This window comes from Anomaloglossus baeobatrachus, chromosome 5 (assembly GCF_048569485.1).
Source record: "Anomaloglossus baeobatrachus isolate aAnoBae1 chromosome 5, aAnoBae1.hap1, whole genome shotgun sequence".
In the NCBI taxonomy this organism is placed as follows: domain Eukaryota; kingdom Metazoa; phylum Chordata; class Amphibia; order Anura; family Aromobatidae; genus Anomaloglossus; species Anomaloglossus baeobatrachus.
This window is the reverse complement of record NC_134357.1, coordinates 518745231-518765641: the sequence shown is the minus strand read 5'-3', so window position 1 is coordinate 518765641 and position 20411 is coordinate 518745231. Positions and strand designations below refer to the sequence as shown.

Sequence of the window (20411 nt, the reverse complement as noted above, 5' to 3'; positions counted from 1 at the left end):
GCGCTATTCTCCATAGCGGCGGAATGCGCTGAACGCAAGTGTGAAAGCGCCCGAACACACACACACACACCTGGATAGTCACCTGTCCCCAGCCATGCAGTGCCCGGCATTGACGTCCTCAGCGTCATGGCTCCGCTCGGCTCCACGCACACCGCACTCTGCCCCCCGCACACATTACCCCGCAGTATGGGGAACATGTCAGGATTGGGCCACATCACAGCATCAGCATATTTTTACTTAACTTTACACTGTTCATGGCTTTCTTTCATTACAAGCCATGTACATCATTAAACATTAGACTCATCGATTAAAACTGTTCCTTCTGTTGTTTGTCATTTTAAAACCAATAAATAATTATAAGAATACTAAATTAAACCTAACTTATCCAGTCCATTTATTACCTTATTATTCAATCTGCTAACCTACATGCACATTCTAGACTACCCGATACGTTAGAATCGGGCCACCTTCTAGTAACTGAATAATGTCATAGGGTTCGGCTAACACTGATGGGCGGGAAAGTTTCACATTTCTACACACACCCCTGTGGCTCTTATTGGTGTATAGTTATTTCTTTGTTTGAGATACTATATAAACTGGTCACATAATGTAATAAAACAGAAACTTTCAGTGCATCACAGATGGTGTGTGCTGTATTGATTCCCAAGCACTTGTAAAACAGATATTATTAATTTGGCTTTTTAATGACATAGGAGTGGATTTCCCTCACGCCCACAACGTTGTTGACTTTTGTTTTAATAAATAGTTTGAGATGAGGAAACCACCATTGCATTCCTCCATTTAAATGCCTGACCTTCATGATAAAATATCACTGTACACGCTACATTTTACATAAATTTCACCAGAAAGCCAAATATCCCTAACATTTTGTGGTAGTGTCTGGCTGTGCTGTGCTTACAGGACCTGTGATGATGTCACATAGAGGGGAGGAGTCAGGGGGCACATGTTAACGTTATTTCCTGGAAACTCTAGAATGGCTCCTCCCCTCCATGTGACATCATCACAGGTCCTGTAAGCACAGAACAGCCATTTATCCAGTGTGCGGCTCTGCAGGTGGAGGTATGTGGAGATTCCCCAATACTGGGCGCATTAACCCCCTCAGTGCTGCACTCACACTCCAGGAGACAGAACGTGTTCCCGTCTGTGCGGCTCTATCAGGAGATCTGTCTGTATGGGATTAGATTGGGTCACTTCCCTCCTGACGCCACTCGCTGCTCTGTTACTGTACAGTCTCCATTATGGCCGTCGCCCGCTCCATGTTGTCAGGAGATATTAATGTTCTATCATTATCTGTTACTGATGGCCCCGGTTCTGCCGTCCGATCTCTGTGGAGGCTCCTGCACTTTATAACTTTATGTCTTGTCTTCATGAAATGTTTACAGAAGATTTCAGATATTTTTGATTTTTTCTTTTTACATTTGTTCTGTGTTTTTGTGCTGGATTCGAGCACACTCAGCAGAATCTAAGCTCCTGTCCCTCGCTTCATTTGATCTTACTCAGTAGTCCTCTTCAGCCACCCACACAGATGGACATAAGGGGGCTTTACACGCTACGATATCGTTAATGTTTTATCGTCGGGGTCACGTTGTTAGTGACGCACATCCGGCGTCATTAACGATATCGCAGCGTGTGACACTGACCAGCGACCTTAAGCGACCTCAGAAATGGTGAAAATCGTTCACCATGGAGAGGTCGTCCCAAAACCAAAAATCGGTAATGGTTGATTATCGATGTTGTTCGTCGCTGCTGCGGCAGCACACATCGCTGTGTGTGACACCGCAGGAGCGAGGAACGTCTCCTTACCTGCCGCCGGCCGCAATGCGGAAGGAAGAAGATGGGCGGGATGTTACGTCCCGCTCATCTCCACTCCGCCCCTCCGCTTTGATTGGCCGGCCGCTTAGTGACGTCGCGGTCACGTCGCTGTCATGCCAAACGTCCCTCCCACTTGAGGGAGGGATTGATCGGCAGTCACAGCGACGCCGCCGACCAGGTAAGTGCATGTGACGCTGCCGTAGCGATAATGTTCGCTATGACAACAAACACACGATATCGCACACACGACAGGGGCGGGTGCTTAGACGCTCGATATCGCTAGCAATTGCTAGCGATGTCGTAGCGTGTAAAGCCCGCTATAGACTAGACCTTATCGTTACCTTCTTCTGCACCTTATCTAACCTAACAACCTCATCTGACCAGCATCTACTGACATTCTCATCCCTGTCCTCCACATTTGTACCCCATGTCCATAAAATAGCGCACCCCTGCAGAAACCTTGCACATCTAGACATTCACACACTCTCTGACTCTGTTCTGCTGCTGTCCTCCATGTATTCGCTCCACAACACAGACAGTACCACCACTTTCTACAAAGTCACGCTCACATCAGCTATTGACTCGGTCAACCCCTCACATGCATGGCAGAGTACAACGGATTAATAGACAACCTTGCCACAATAACCTCACTTAAAAGTTTCAGCAAGTGTCCAGGGTTGCTGAGCGGTGCTGGAAGAAATCACACTTGCAAGATGACTTAACCACAGTCAAAAAAGCAATTTTTACATCTAAGTCAGCCCTTACGTTTATTAAAGTGAATTGCTTCTAAAACCCTTGTATCGTGTTTATCCTATAACCCCAATCAGTTATTCAACACTTATAACACCCTCTTCCGCCCACCACTGATCCTCAACCTCTCTCATCTCTGCAGAAGGCTTTGCCGCATATTTCAAAAATATGATCAACAAAACAAGGCAAGTCTTTTCTGCTCAATATAATAATAATTTATTCATTTTATATAGCGCTATTAATTCCACAGCGCTTTACATACATTGGCAACACTGTCCCCATTGGGGCTCACAATCTAGAGTCCCTATCTGTATGTCTTTGGAGTGTGGGAGGAAACCGGAGAACCCGGAGGAAACCCACGCAAACACGGGGAGAACATACAAACTCCTTGCAGATGGTGTCCTTGGTGGGACTTGAACCCAGGACCCCAGCGCTGCAAGACTGCAGTGCTAACCACTGAGCCACCGTGCCGCCCGTCAACCATCACAACCTCTCAATTTAACAGACTACTGCCCTCTCCCCATAACTTTCTTCCTCAACATCACTGAAGGATAGCTTCCTCATCTTTTCTCCAAATCGCACCTCACTATTTGTGCATTTGACCTCATCCCACCCACTCCACAACCTGACCACCACGCTTATCCCAGCCTTAACTCTTCTTCTTTCAATCATGTCATGATCCCACGAACCGAATGAAACCATCAATCGACCCAACCTCTACATCTAGCTATTGCCCCCATTATTGCTGCTTTTCTTCACTTCCAAACTTCTCAAACAGCATGTCTATGCTGAACTTTCCTCTCATGTCTCATATAAAGGCTGGTTTACACACAACGACATCGCTAACGAGATGTCGTTGGGGTCACGGAATTCGTGACGCACATCCGGCCTCGTTAGTGACGTCGTTGCTTGTAACAGCTACGAGTTAACGTACAGTTAACGAGTGTTAACGATCAAAAATACTCACCTAATCGTTGATCGCTGACACGTCGTTCATTTTCAAAATCTCGTTGGTCGTTGTGGACGTAGGTTGTTTGTCGTTCCTGAGGCAGCACACATCGCTACGTGTGACACCCCGGGAGAAACGAACAACAGCTTACCTGCGCCCTCCGGCAACAAGGTGGGCGTGTCGTTAATGTGGCTGGTCTCCGCCCCTCCGCTTCTATTGGTCGGCCGCTGTGTGACGTCGCTGTGACGGCGCACGTACCTCCCCCTTTGAAAAGAGGTTGTTCGCCGCCCACAGCGACGTCGCTTGGAAGGTAAGTACATGTGACGGATGTTAGCGATATTTTGCGCCATGGGCAGCGATTTGCTAGTGACGCACAAACGTCAGAGGCGAGTACGCTCGCCAGCGATATCACTAGCAATATCGTAGCGTGTAAACCAGCCTTTAGTCACTCGTTGACATTCTACAATCTAGCTTCCATCCCCACTATTCCACCAAAACTGCCTGACCAAAATCACTAATGACTTACTACCAAGCTAACTGACAATTCTCTATATTCCCCCTTGTAGACCGGTCCTCTGTCTTCGACACTGTTGGCCACTCCCTCCTACTACAGATCCTCTCTTTCCTTGGTGTTAATGAATGTGACCTCTCCTGGATCTGCTCATACTTTTCCAACTGCACTTTTAGCGTCTCCCACTCACACACTATCTCCTCATCCCATCCTCTCTCTGTTGGTGTTCCTCAAGGCTCCGTCCTGGGACCTTTACTCTTCTCAAACATAACTTTGTCCTGGAAAAACTCATAAAGTCCCATGGCTTCCAGTACCTATCTAAGTATCTGTACTTTGATGACACTCAGATCTACCTCTCTCGCCCAGACATCTCCTCTTTGCTGTCCACAATCTTAAGCGGGCTTTACACGCTACGATATCGTTAATGTTTTATCGTCGGGGTCACGTTGTTTGTGACGCACATCCGGCGTCATTAACGATATTGTAGCGTGTAACAGTTATATGCGACCTAAAATGATCGCAAAAGCGGCAAAAATCGTTTTCCGCGGAGAGGTCGTCCTAAAACAAAAAATCGTTTATCTCTCATTAGCGATGTTGTTCCTCGTTCCTGCGGCAGCACACATCGCTATGCCAGAGCGACGTCTTAGAGTAGGTAAGTCTGTGTGACGGGGGTAAGCGAGGTTGTGCGCCACGGGCAGCGATATGCCTGTGTCGCTCAACCGACGGGGGAGGGTACCATCGCTTGCGATCTCACTAGCGAGATCGCAGCATGTAAAGCCCGCTTTAAGAGTATCTCTCAGCCATATCCTCCTTCTTCGCATCACGCTTCCTAAAGCTCAATGTAGACAAATCTAAACTCATCATCTATCCTCCATCTTTCTTATTTCCCATACGTTATCTATCTATTCCAATAAATGGCATCCCTTTCTCCCTGTACTCGAAGTCTGCTGCCATAGAGTAACCCTCGACTCTACCTTGCTCTTGACACCGCACATCCAAGCTCATTACACCTCCTGTCATCTCCAACTCAAAAATATCTCAAAAATAGGATTATAACTCAGGGACCCATGCAAATAAAAAATCAAAAGGGAGAGATACACAAAAACCCTAAGACAATAATTGAGACTTTAGGCACGTATTATAGAAACCTTTATTCGTCGGAAAAGCGAGACAAATTTCCCGATAATAATCTTTTATCTAAAGTGACACTACCTCGACTCACAGAAGAGCATCGCACTTTTCTGAATGCCAAAATTACGGGGGAAGAAGTATTGGGGACAATCAACTCCATGCATAATTATAAAGCCCCTGGCCCTGACGGATTTACGGGAGAATTCTATAAAACAGTAAAGGAAGAGATCTTACCTACATTACTAGAGCTGTATAATAGCATACTAGACGGTAATGCGTCTTTCCAAAATAATAACCGGGCATATATAAAATTGATCCCTAAACAGGGGAAGGACCCGAAGGATCCAGGTTCGTATAGGCCCATATCACTTATCAACCTAGATATGAAGATAATGTCAAAGATTATGACAAATCGTCTAGCTATAATTCTTCCACAACTGATTTCCCCAGCACAGGCCGGTTTCATTCAGAAAAGATCAGGGACACTAAATATTAGAAAAGTTCTTCTTGTCCTGGATAGGGTTAACCTTCAGCCTCTGAAAGGAGAATCTCCCGCTTTGCTTACAATAGATGCCGAGAAAGCCTTTGACAATATTGAGTGGTCATGGCTTTATAGAGTTCTAGATTAAATGCATTTTTCGGGGTCATTTTATACCTACATTAGAGAAATTTACACAAATCCGAAGGCTCAAGTTTACATTCCAGGATATCTGTCAGCCCCTTTTCCGTTACTGAAAGGAACCAGACAGGGTTGCCCCCTTTCCCCATTACTTTTTAATCTGGCTCTGGAACCATTGGTACGATTGTTATCTACACATAGCACCTTCCAGGGTATTTCTGTAAATAATAGACAAATTCAGTCAGCTTTTTTTGCGGATGACATTTTGCTTTTCCTTTCGAATCCAGCTCAGCAGGTCCCCGAGATTTTACAAATTTTGCGAGAGTTTGGAGCGTACTCAGGCTTCAAGATTAATGCGTCAAAGTGCGAGCTCCTATACCTGGGAGGGACAAATGTTCAAACACGGGAGCAGAACCCTTTTGAAGGAATTACAGTGGCTAAGTCATATATCACATACCTGGGAGTTAAAATAGGTAAGGTTCCGGCAACCCTCTATAGTCTAAACTATCCACCCCTTCTGAGCCAAATAGAGCAAGATCTTAAAAGATGGCACGACCTTCCATTGAACCTAATTGGTAGAGTCCACCTAATTAAGATGATGTCGATATCAAAATTAATGTATCTTCTTCAAACACTTCCCCTGCTTCTCAAGCATAAAGATATTGTCCAGCTAAATAGAGCTTTTTCACACTTCATTTGGAGGGGGAAACGCCCTCGTATAGGGCTTAAGAAGTTGATGGCATCTAAGGTTCATGGAGGTCTGAGTTTGCCGAACATTCGGGGTTACAATATAGCCTGTTTGACTAGATATATATTGGATTGGATTAAAGGCTCTAGGCATTATTCAGCGTTGGAGCTTGAGAGAGACTATGCACAACCTTGGGATCTGGTGGCATTGCTTCATACTAGGCAGGCTAATCTCCCAGTGAAAATCAAGCACTCTTCCTTATTTAAAGACACGATTGCAGCGTGGAAGGCGTTGAGGAAAAACTACAAACTTCCCCATAAAATATCCAAATACTTGCCTATATGGGGGAATCCAGAGTTTGTGCAGGGGACAAGCAATAAGCTGTTTGAAGAGTGGAAGGTGAGGGGTATAAGGACTGTTGCTCATCTCTTGCACACCTTAGAGCCTAGATGGTTGAGTAGAGACGAAATTATAGCGCAGTATGGCCTGGGGCCTAACCAAGTAATCCAATATGACCAAGTGAGATATAGTATTATGACTCAGTTGCATGATGTGACCCAAGAGGTAGTATTTAACTCTTTTGATTGTCTGGTAAAGAACTCAATAACTTCATCATCTATCTCTTTTCTTTATGGAGCCATGCGTGATCTATTAATAGGACAGCACCCGGAAGGTTTATTTAAATCTGGGGAAAAACAATTTGAGGACCCGTCTATGGGGGTATAAATTAGGGGAGGGTGGAATGCTCTTCGTAAATCAATTTTAAATGAGAATTGGCGAGAAACCCAATTTAGAATTATGCACAAGGCAATTTATGGTTTTAATCTCCCTCCATCAGCAACAAAGCCAGACAGGCTTACGTATTGCCCTAAGTGTAAGAGTAGTGGAACTGATCTCCTTCACGGGTTGTGGTCCTGCCCCCATTTGAGTCCATTATGGTCACAGATCAAAAGTTGTATACAAAAGGTGTGGGGTCTTGAAGTTCGGCTCTCACCTGGGTTCGCTATTTTTCACCATTGGGAGGAGGGGAACGATACCAAAGGGAAGATGACTAACCCACCCAGACTTATACATGTGATACTTCTGGCAGCCAAGAGAGCGATACTAAAAAATTGGTTGGAGTCTAGGGTCCCCGCGATTGAAGAGATCTTGGGTCAGCTCATGCATCTTCTTGAAATAGAAGGATTGGATGCAGAGAGAAGGGCGGATAGAATACGACAGCACTTTAACAAATGGAAGAAATTCATACTGGCCTATTGTACTCGGGAGGAGATAGTCAGGATTATGTCACCTTTCAAAGACACAGTCTGGTATCATACTGAAAAATTGAAGGATACATTGGATGGCTTGGAGGTGGGGGAGGAAAGGCCGAAAGCTGACTAAAAGGAGAGGGGGAAATAACCGATTTGAGTGGGACTTCTTTATTGTATGTCATTACCATGTTCACAAGGGTTCAATGGGGGGAATGATAAGAATGATGGGTTAAGGGGCCGCTGCTTTCCTTTGCTTTATCTTGCCATGTTACGGTTATTGATTTTAAAAATTGGTATGGAATTTGGGATGATCAAACATGACAATGTAATGTTTTTGAATTGAATTTCCAATGCTGAATTCGATTATGCCAGTGTTATGTTATTGAAAAATTTGAATAAAAATATAGTTAAAAAAAAAAAAAACTGATGTACAATGCCATCCAAAATCTTTCTCCTCCGAACATCTCCGAACTAATCTGATATACTCCAACTCGTAGTCCCTGATTCTCCCAAGACCTCCTTCTCTCCTCCACACTTATCCATTCCTCACCCAATCGCCTCCAAGACTTCTCCCGAGTATCCTCTATCCCCCTGGAATTCTGTGCCCCAACACACCAGATTATATCTGTCAAATTTGGAACCTTCAAATGGAACTTGAAAACCCATCTCTTCAACAAAGCTAATAGCCTGCAATGACCCCTCACCTTCTCATCACCACCGGAGCTGCCGCAACCCCCCGACCTACTGTTTCCTCCCCATTATACTGTAGAATGTAAGCCGGCAAGGGCAGCGTCTTCTACCATTTTTACCAGTCTGTCACTGTTTGTCTGGTATTGTAATTTATGTTTGTATTTTGCATGTAACACCTTCTCATGTACAGCACCTTGGAATCATTCAAGCTCTATAAATAAATAATAATATCTGATGAATCTTTGTAAGTGACTATAATTGGATTGTGTGTTATCCGGGGCAGGATTGGGTCAAAGACTGGATTTAGTGATCATGTGAAGTCGGTAACAGCTCCGTAGATTTCTTACATGGGATCTTTGATCTCTATGATGTTACATCGTCATCTTCTTCCCATTCAGGTCCCTACAATATCAGATCCTCTCAAATCTTCTATATAAAATAATTCCCCTGATTAACCCATCAAGGATGGATCGGAACAGGGACAAGATGGTGGAGAGGATATTACACCTCACCCTACAGATCCTCTTCCGGCTTACTGGAGAGGTGAGAGATTCTGATGATGTCACATTACATCATTCTTATCTATGGGAATAACAGATGGACAGAACTGGAGAGGTGAGGACTCAGGAAATGTCTGTAGTGAGATTTATTAATGTGTCTCTCCATAACCAGGATTACACAGTAGTGAAGAAGACCTCTAGTGAGCGCTGTCAGGCCCCTGTGTCTGAGGGATGGGGAAGACCCCTGAGCCCAATCACGGAGTTTCCACCTCACCCCCTGATACATGAGGACATCAATGACCAGAAGATCCTAGAGCTCACCTACAAGATGATTCAGCTGCTGACTGGAGAGGTGACACTGCTGGGAATGCTGGGACATTATACAGTAATGCTATGAAGGGATCGGGGGATGACTCCATCATTGTATGTGTCAGGTTCCTATAAGGTGTCAGGATGTCGCCGTCTATTTCTCCATGGAGGAGTGGGAGTATTTAGAACGACACAAAGATCGGTACAAGGACATCATGATGGAGGTTCCCCAGCCCCTCACATCACCAGGTAATAGACAGGACTAAATACACATGGCGTATAATTATCTGTATGTAAAGAATGAATTCAGTCCCTGTATGTGTTTCCTCCAGTTCTATCCAGTAAGAGGACCACACCAGAGAGATGTCCCCGTCCTCTTCTTCCACAGGACTGTAAACAAGAAAATCCCGATGTTCCTCAGGATCATCAGGTAGATGGAGAGAAGGTGTCATGAAATCTCCCTATGATGTGTAGACGGCTGTGAAGGTCTTGTGCTCAGTCTTGTTTTTTCCCCCAGTATTATATGTTTTATACTTGTGTAATGAGAGCGGTGGCGATGGCAGTATTAGCGCTGATCATAGATGGGATGTCTCTGTTTGTCTGTAACTTTTACAATATTTGTTTCAGGGTGAAGATCTGACCCATATTAATACTACAGAGACATATGCGAGGGGTGATGAGTGGTGTAAAGAGAGGATTCCTAAAGATAACTGCACAGGTGAGTAGTAACCACTAAATGCAGAAAAGTTTGTAGAATCATACACTGATTTTTTCAGGGTTTGTTCATACAGGGTTTTTTATGTGATTTTTTACGCTCCCCTTCTTCCGAAAGCCGTAACTTTGATACTTTTCCGTCAATCTTGCTATATAAGCGCTTATGTTTTGTGGCAAGAGTTCTACTTTTAAATGAAGCCATAAGTTTTACCATATAGTTTATTGGAAAACAGCAAAAAAATTCCAAGTGCAAAAAAAGTGTGATTGTATGATTATTTTTCGGATAGTTTATTCACCGTGTTCACTATATGGTAAAACTGATGTGTCATTGTGTTGCCTGAGGTCAGTACGAGTTCGTAGACACCAAACATGCATTGGTTTCATTTTATCTAAGGGGTTAAAAAAAATTCTGGTTTGTCCCAAAAAAATGGCGCAATTTTAACAGGTACAAGTGGGTAGCGAATCCACTCATGCGTGATAGCCGCACATGTCAGCTGTACAAATCAGCTGATATCTGCAGCAATCGCAGTCAGGCCTTAACCTGACACGATCCATGATGTATCCAGTACGTCATGTGTCTTGAAGATGTTAAGCTTAAAAATTGTGTTTAAAAATATTTTTTTTTGTACAAAGCACACTTCTGAGCTGCATAGGAAATAGTTGCATATTCACCGTCTTGTTCAACACCAGACACTGTGCTTGTTAGTGTCAAAAACAGAATCCATTAGAATCATTACTATTGAACCACAGGCTGCACTGTTATGTACAAGAGAAGTTTTACAGTATAAAAACCTCAATAGCATTTTAGAGCATAAAATACTGATATATTCAGATATTTCTCGGTAGTATATTATAAATAGTGATGAGCGAATATATTCGGCACTCTTCATTACTCGCACGAATAGTAAGGTATTCGTGATATCCATTACTCATCGAGTATTTTGGTATTCACCACTTGAGTTTCAAGTCCTCTCCCAGCATATTTTCAGGCACTAACCATGCTGTGATTGCCTGCCAATCACAGTAATGCCAAAGCCATCTTTGCTACTGGCATTACTGTGATTGGCAGGCACAGTGGAAAAAAAAATTACTTCCGGTCATTAAAACAGGAGAATTACACTTACAAGTTTCACTGTCACACTACGTCCGCTCATAAACCCATATGAATATGCACTGCTACCACCCCCACCCCCCCGTGCCGGGGTCTGTGATTGATTGCAATTCCCCCAGAAAAAATATCTTGGGGTCCCTCGTACATTGATACCCAGCGCATATAAAGCGGATGGCTGGCGTCTACAGCTCCCAGCTGTGTGTGTTATCTTGGCTAGTGTATCAAAATAGGAGGGACCCCATGCGGCTTTTTTAAAAATTATTTAAATAAATAATTCTAAAAATTGGCATGCTGTATTCTCCAGGGCTGTGGAGTCAGTAGGCTAAACCTGCGACTATATATATATATGTATACACTATGTAATAAACTATGTAAGTGGCAAAAAACCTGTTTTCAACAAAAACATGCTAAATAACATATGTGCAGTGAGTCAATAAATTTGTTGTAAGAAATAGAATTGCCTCCATCAGATCCTCCTTCATAGATGACCTCAGATTTGACCTAATAATTTTAAGGCTAGAGAACAACCTCTCTACACTAACTTGGGTTGGAGGCAAAGCCGTAACTTCATGGGCAACATCTCTAACAATTTCCGGGTATAAAGGAATTGCCTCATGCACAGTCAGTTTTGATGAACGGTTGAATTTTTCTATTTCTTTGAGAGCAAGTGAAAAATTTTGCTGAAATATGGTCAATGTGCTTGCTATAGGAGACAGAGTGAAATGTTTTTCCTTGCAGCAACACTTTGCCTGCTCCATGTTATCCAAATACTTGTCAAAGTTAAACTCCTCATCTGATGAGGAAGAAGATATGGCAGCAGTAGCACTGTCAGGACCCAAGTCCTCTTCTGCCTGGCAGTCCTGTAGCCACTCATCCTAACTGCTACCTCAGTCAGAGCTTCGTTTCCTTTAGTAAGCTGTTGATCATCAAGCAGTATACGATGACTTGGGTCCACATAAAGTTTCATTGAAGCAGAAATGCCATCTGCGATTAAACCTCCTCTTTGGGACAGGTAAAATAGCAAGTTATTCCACTCCATTATGAAAATGCCAGGAGTTAAATCCTCAGCTTCTAATTTTTCAGTCACGGTAAATGTGTGATTAAGCAATTTCATCAATTCAGCCACCTGTGTTCATTGACCTTCATTTAGGGTTCGCCATATCTATAAGAAATGGTTTTAGTTCAAGCAATCGCTCAATCATTAAATAAGTGCTGACCCACCAAGTGACTTGATCGACAATTGCCCCTTTCCCAGCACGTCTCTTCAAGATGGAATAAATTTTAGGGGTTCTGGCGGCAATAACCAATTTCCTCACTTTTCCAATCAGATTTCCAGCATGTACCTCTTGCAGACTATCTCTTATTGCCAGCTGCAGTGTGTGCACAACATAGCACATGTGATGAATATGAAAGTGTTTTGAAGCAGCTTCAACAAGATCATCTAATTCTAAAGTATCATTTTGCTGTTCTTCAGTTGTAATATCTGTTTTTTCCTCAGTTATATGAACAGCACTGTGGCCTTCCATCTCAAACATACTGAGTCCTACATTTTCTTCTAGCTGTTGTTCATTTCTTTCATTCATCAGTTTAATTGTACAGTCATGGACAAAAGTTTTGAGAATGACACCAAAATTATATTTTCAAGTGATCAACCCTCTGGTTTTTAATTGTGTTTGTCTGAATTGCAATCATATTATGAGTACCAAAAGGTTATATTGACAGTTAGAATGAGTTAATGCAGCAAGTCAATATTTGCAGTGTTGACCCTTCTTCGTCAGGACCTCTGCAATTCTCCCTGGCATGCTCTCAATCAACTCCTGGACCAAATCCTGACTGATAGCTGTCCATTCTTGCATAAGCAATGCTTGCATTTTGCCAGAATTTGTTGGTTTTTGTTTGTCCACCCGTCTCTTGACCATTGCCCACAAGTTCTCAATGGGATTAAGATCTGGGGAGTTTCCAGTCCATGGACCCAAAATCTCTATGTTTTGTTCCATGAGCCATTTAGTGATCACCTTTGCTTTATGGCAAGGTGCTCCATCATGCTGGAAAAGGCATTGTTGGGCGCCAAACTGCTCTTGGACAGTTGGGAGAAGTTGCTCTTGGAGGACATTCTGGTACCATTCTTTATTCATGGCTGTGTTTTTAGGCAAGACTGTGAGTGAGCCGATTCCCTTGGCTGAGAAGCAACCCCACACATGAATCGTTTCAGGATGCTTAACAGTTGGCATGAGACAAGACTGGTGGTAGCGCTCACCTCTTCTTCTCCTAATAAGCTGTTTTCCAGATGTCCCAAACAATCGAAAAGGGGATTCATCTGAGAAAATGACTTTACCCCAGTCCTCAGCAGTCCACTCCCTGTGCCTTTTGCAGAATATCATTTGGTCCCTGATGTTTTTTTCTGGAGAGAAGTGGCTTCTTTGCTGCCCTCCTTGAAACCAGGCCTTGCTCAAAGAGTCTCTGCCTCACAGTGCGTGCAGAAGCACTCACACCAGCCTGCTGCCATTGCTGAGCTAGCTCGGCACTGCTGGTAGTCCGATCCCGCAGCTGAAACAGTTTTAAGATACGGTCCTGGCGTTTGCTGGTCATTCTTGGGCGCCCTGGAGCCTTTTTGGCAACAATGGAAGCTCTCTCCTTGAAGTTCTTGATGATGCGATAGATTGTTGACTGAGGTGCAATCTTTGTAGCTGCGATACTCTTCCCTATTAGGCCATTTTTTTGCAGAGCAATGATGGCTGCACGTGTTTCTTTAGAGATAACCATGGTTAACTGAAGAGAAAGAATGATATCAAGCACCAGCCTCCTTTTAAAGTGTCCAGTGGTGTCATTCTTTCTTAATCATGACTGATTGATCGCCAGCCCTATCCTCATCAACACCCACACCTGTGTTAATGGAACAATCACTAAAACAATGTTAGCTGCTCCTTTTAAGGCAGGAATGCAATGATGAAATGTGTTTTGGGGGTTAAAGTTCATTTTCTTAGCCAATATTGACTTTGCAAGTAATTGCTGTTAAGCTGATCACTCTTTATGACATTCTGGAGTATATGCAAATTGCCATTAGAAAAACTTAAGCAGTAGACTTTGTAAAAATTAATATTTGTAGCATTCTCAAAACTTTTGGCCATGACTGTACTTATCATGTTTGAAGCATTGTCCTTACAATAGCAAGAACCTGTTCTTTTTTGAGTTTGTAATCTTGCAGAACTTTTTCCACAAAGGCCTGGAGAAACTGTCTGGTGTGATGAGCTTTAGTATCTTTTATTGCCAGTGTCTTGGTAACAATTTCTTTCTTGTCACAAACATATCGAACATTAATGGCAAAAAAGTTCAGTGAAATGCTGTGACTCTGGGCGTCTCAGCAAAATCAGTGGGTTTCAAGATATGACATTCAGACATATCGTTTTGTGAGGATCCGTGTTTAGGCTCAAAAATGGATCCTCACAAAGTATGAGCATGTCCGTTTGTGTGGCGTTTTTCTAATCTGATTTTCCTATTGAAAACATTACCTATAAGCTCAAAAACCTTTCAGGTTATGTTGTTTTTTAAAAAGCTGATCTGCTTTTGCAGCTGAAAAACATATCCTCAAAAAACGCCGCAAAAATGCTGTGTGTGAATGTAGCCTTAGATCAGGAATAGAACAGCTATTTATAGGACATTTCATAACTTTCCAACATTCCTATGAAAAAATATCCAGCACATTCTGCATTGAACTACTGTACCGAATTTATTATATATTTTAGGAGTCGGAGTCGGTCCATTTTATACCGACTCCGACTCCACCAAAATGTACTCCAAGTGGAGTGTGTCAATGACTGCCTTCTGGTCATTTGTCAAGTCAGTGTGGCGCCCTTAAGGCTCTGGTTGCCACACGGCACTGCAACTGAGTTAAAAAGCAGTATCTATCTGAGGTAAGTGACAGGTGGTTTGTCAGTGCTCACACCAGACACGTTTCACATGCGGTTAGGTGCCATCCCCACAGGGGGTAGACTGAGGTGGACAGGGAGAGTTCTCCATCCAGTAGTATGGGACTTCCTGGTCACCAGGACAACCACTGGGGGGCGGGTGCCGCATGGAGTGGAAGAAGAGGTAGCCATGACACATAGAAATCTTTCTGGAGGGACGTCCCATGAGACCAGACTGGGTACAGGAGAGCACCAGTGCTGGTGGGACGACACATATCTTTCCACTGTGGAGCCTGGGGCTTGTGAGCTGGAGCTCAGCTCAGGTTCCATCTGCTGATCGCTGGACAGCAAGAACAAACAGGATATTTACACTGACACCGGTAACCACCTGGATTTTGCACCGGATAACCAGAGACTTACCAGCAGTGAACCAGTAGGCTCTCGGGCAATCTCCTAACCAATGAGTAAAACACCTGAACCGGAGCTCTTGCCTCATTCCCATTATTTACCGGCGACGCTGTGTCACGCTCCGGCGACTACAATTACCATCATCCTCCCCTGGGGAGTTACTCTAATTTTGGAGATCCATCACACCTAAGCTGCCCAATACTATCAGCCCCAGAAGTGAGAGACTTTGCAGCGGCGGCTTTCCCCATATAGCCGTATACCGCAAGTGGTGTCACGAAAAACTCTTTATTTTTATTATTTTTCCCTTGTACAAATTCCCTTTTAAAGCGACCCCCAACGGAACTGAGCAACGGCCACCGAGTGAACTGTCCCAGTAAATATACTGCTCGGGACCGAGTACCCCAAAGCCCTGGGATGCATCATCAGCAGTCATGATTGTGTAGCCTACTGACCCACACTAAGGGACCATTTTAAATGCTTAGGAAGCTGTTGCAGGTGTTTTGTGGTAGTTATTCTAATTTTCAGAGATAATGACTTTTGGGTTTTCATTGGCTGTTAAGGCCACTTTACACACAGAGATAAATCTTTGGCAGATCTGTGGTTGCAGTGAAATCATGGACATATTGTTCGATTTGTACACAGCCACAAACCTGGCACTGATTGTCCACAATTTCACTGCTACCACAGATCTGCCGCAGATTTATCTCTGTGTGTAAAGTGGCCTTAAGCCATAATCATCAACATTAACAGAAGTAAACACTTGAAATAGATCACTCTGTGTGTAATGACTCTATATAATATATGTGTTTCCCTTTTTGTATTGAATTACGGAAATAAATTAACTTTAATCATATTCTAATTTATTGAAAGGCACTTGTAGCTGTCAGGTAGTATACAAGATCTTACTCCACCTAACAGCACTGATTTATCTTTGAATCTCCTCTGAACATGTAACTAGAAATGATTGGTGACAGCCATAGAGATGAGCGAACCCGAACAGTAAAGTTCATTATTTGTACCATTCACGGACTTTACAAAAATATCAGTGTTCGAGTGCTTCACGTATGCTAACCACTCAATCAAGCATCGCTGTGCTCTTCTACGCTTGGTTTTTGACCCAGTGTGAGCCGCTTGCAGTGGCTCGCACTGAGGGTAAACACAGCATTATTGGATGTAGTGTTCACAAAAAAAATCCTGCCCTCCCCTGAAGTGATCTGTTTATGGCTGGCTGTATGTGGGCTGAGACCCGAACTGCCCAATCAGTAACTGCTAATGGGGTTCAGGTCATGTCCGGATACCAATCCGAATTTTACCTAAAATCCAGCTGAATCCGTAGAACCAAACTTCAATAGGTCAGCTCATCTCTATGGACAGGTACAATCAAACATGAACCTATGGAGAAGACGGCTTCAACAGAAAAGTAAAAAATTGAAAGAGAATTGCCTTGTGTCTTAACTTCAAAATATACTAGTTGCTCCTATGAGGTTTCATGTATTAGTCAGTTGATTATTAAATTATATTACAATTTGTAAGAAAAAGTTGGAAAATATCGAATATAAATTTTCATATGGTTTGAATACAGTGTTGTTGAAAAATAATAAAATCGGTTTTATTCTTGACAGATAACTATACCAGGAGGTCAGAGGGACATCTGATATTTTCCGAATTTGCACCAGATGATCATGTAATCACACCAAATACATGTGACAAACATTTTATTATACCAAGTATATCTCCAGCTCATCTCAGAAAAAATCTATCATCTGATATTTTTCAACTGTTTCCTTCATTTACCTCATCAAAGACAAGTATGCAAAACAAAAGTTATACAAGCGCTATTGAACATGAAATATCTCATATAGAGGAGAAGCCAATTTCATGTTCAGAATGTGGGAAATATTACAATATTAAATCAAAATTTGTTGCACATCAAAGAGTTTGCACAGGGGAAAAACCATTCTTATGTTCAGAATGTGGGAAATGTTTTAATGTGAAATCAAATCTTGTTAGACATCACAGAACTCACACCGGAGTGAAGCCATTTTTATGTTCAGAATGTGGGAGATGTTTCAATGAGAAATCAAATCTTGTTCGACATCAGAGAACTCACACAGGGGTGAAGCCATTTGCATGTTCAGAATGTGGGAAATGTTTTTCAGATAAAACAGATCATGCTAGACATCAACAAACTCATAAAGGGGAGAAGCCATTTTCATGTTCAGAATGTGGGAAATGTTTTAGTCGGAAAACAAAGCTTATTACACATCAAAGAACTCACACAGGGGAGAAGCCATTTTCATGTTCAGAATGTGGGAAATGTTTTAGTTGGAAAAGAAATCTTGTTACACATCAACGTAATCACACAGGGTAGTGTCAATTTTAATATTTTAATTTTTTTATCATCTTATTGACAACATGTACAAGAAAAATTACAAGTTTTAGTAAAGTTACATGTTACATGTCTACAAAAGAAGGGAAACAATTTATAGCACTAATTTGTTATTAGAATTACTATTCGTAACTGATATCCAAGTAATAAATTTATATATACTTCTCAACATTGAAATTGCACCACCAAAAAGGACAATCCGTAAGGTTCTGCAAATCGAGACAGTAGCAAATGTCAGTAAGATTTGAAAATGATCAAATTTTCAAGCATCTAGCTCCAATACTGCCAGATTGACTGCATTTTTTAGCCACATGAAACCTCAAAAATTGGATAAAGTTTTGTAGAATGATTATGTGATGATTTTTCATTGACATGACAGTTATCACCATTTGTGGAAAACTGAGAAAGACAACATTCTTGACAGAGAGCTCGGTTTATCACTAGAGCAGATTATTTGTAGGCCGAGATGTTAGCACTGTTCAACATTGCAGGTCCCAGTGTTTGGGACGACAAATTGGAATGATAGCAAGAGATGCATAGAGTGTAAACTCAGCACGAATGGAGCGTCAGAGTAGAAGACTTGCTCGTAGTGAACTGAAATACCAAGCTTAAGGAGTCAAACAGTGTATACATAAGCTACAAGGTGTTTACATTATATTTTGCTACGAGCCAAACGTCCAGCTGCAGATGTTCCACAGATCTCACACCACCGCTCTCAAAGACTATTACAGTGTAGAGAAACAGGTCAATGGAGATCTATATTAGTCAACGACAAGTCCTGACTTTGTTTCTGGATCTCAGTAGGTGCATGACAATGTGGGTAGTGCTATGGAGAGGCCTTCATAAGAGAATGTCACATCGGTGCTACTCCTGGAATTATGGTGTTGGGTGGCAAAATGTACGGTACTTGGACCCTTATAGCATTCATTCCAGACATGTGAACAGCACTGCGTTAAATTGATTCAATGGTGGATCCAGTAGTACTGTAATTTGTCTAAAATTTCCCATAAGCTATTTTTTCAACACGACAACATCAGGGCACTTGTTGTTCTTGTTACTTTGAGCAGCCTATATATATGCTACAATGGCTGGCAACGTCTCCAAATACATTCAGCATGACAGAACATTTCTCAGACAATCATTAATAACATACAGTATGTCATCAAAAAATCCCTAAATAAGGTGTCCATGCAACTAATGAATAAATAAAAAATATGTCCATGAATGAATGAAAGGCAATAAAACTAATGTTCATGGGAATCAAGAACACCATATAAAAATATCCAAACCAATTTCATAAAATTATATTTTTATTGATAGTGAATCTATTAAGAATTTTTTCTTTGAGAATACAATCAAGGTAAAAAATATGAACAATTAAATATGAATAGACAGGATCACTCCATAGAGGGTCAAAGACAAGAAAATAACAAGGGTACCACTGAAAAAGTGTGTGGAAATAAATATAGCAATCCTGAAATGGGGGTAAAATGGACTATCAAAAATATTCCTTTCCTAATATAAATGTAAGTTACAATTGCAAATACAAAAAGTATGAAAAAGTTGGATGAAAAAAAGATTTTATCTGATAAATATTATATTTACAACATCTCAATAGTTTGAAACAGTATAAATAATAAAGTGCAGTCATGCTTGTATATAGTTCCCAACCAAGATGTTGATCCAAGATATACCATACAAAATATTATTTAGCAAAAATAAATAGGGGAATATATGAAAATGAAAACCACTGTTTAAATTACTTAGAAATAATAACAATGTGGAATAAGGATGAAATTCAAGATTTAATAATCAGAGTCACTGAATGATCTATCTATCCTCAGCCCACCAGTGGCCGTATCAAAGTGCAGTAGTGCTTCAGTATGATTACCAACCGGGAATGCAACATGGAAATAGCGATGTAAAGCATAAGGGAAAAGTTATAAATTACCAGTGTCAGGGTCCATGAAATCCCGCTGTCCTTAGCCCGACGCGCGTTGCGTCTCGCGTATACTTCCTTAGGTGGGAGTAGAATAATAAGTGGGGGTGAGAAGCGGCCGACTATTTATGTTTGCAAGTATCGAGTACAAGCGCGTACTAACTCAAAATTGCTGTCCATAATACTTCCGGATATTCCGGCGCACAAGTCATGTGACTATTCCCGTGTCTGTGACCCTCTATGGAGTGATCCTGTCTATTCATATTTAATTATTCATATTTTTTACCTTGATTTTATTCTCAAAGAAAAAAATCTTAATAGATTCACTATCAATAAAAATATAATTTTATGAAATTGGTTTGGACATTTTTATATGGTGTTCTTGATTCCCATGAACATTTGTTTTATTGCCTTTCATTCGTTCATGGAAATTTTTGGATATTTAATCATTAATAACGTAAGTGAAAGCATGTCAAGGCATCTAAATGTGAGTATTTCTACACATAGTGCTCTTATTCAAAGACTCACAATCTGCTGCAGTTGCTGCACAACCTGTGATTACAGATCTGTCACTTCCAGACAGAAACTCTGCATCTGTTGTGCCAGTGCTATGACTTTGATTCATATTAGAATCTTGGAATAATCTGGGCGGGTTATAATATCACGCCGAATGCGAGAGGACATCCAGCAAGCGGTGTAACACAAAGGGAAA

General features: G+C 41.9%; 1 protein-coding gene across 1 annotated transcript in view; it reads left to right on the top strand.

The window, feature by feature from the left end:
* LOC142312872 (uncharacterized) overlaps nucleotides 1-20411 on the top strand; it is a 284606-nt gene that overhangs the window by 184142 nt on the left and 80053 nt on the right. Inside the window, exons 15-20 of the mRNA XM_075351857.1 lie at nucleotides 9097-9276; nucleotides 9359-9482; nucleotides 9566-9663; nucleotides 9861-9951; nucleotides 16994-17738; nucleotides 19081-19120. Coding sequence (XP_075207972.1) covers nucleotides 9097-9276; nucleotides 9359-9482; nucleotides 9566-9663; nucleotides 9861-9951; nucleotides 16994-17738; nucleotides 19081-19120 — 1278 coding nt within the window. The remainder of the gene's footprint in view (nucleotides 1-9096; nucleotides 9277-9358; nucleotides 9483-9565; nucleotides 9664-9860; nucleotides 9952-16993; nucleotides 17739-19080; nucleotides 19121-20411) is intronic.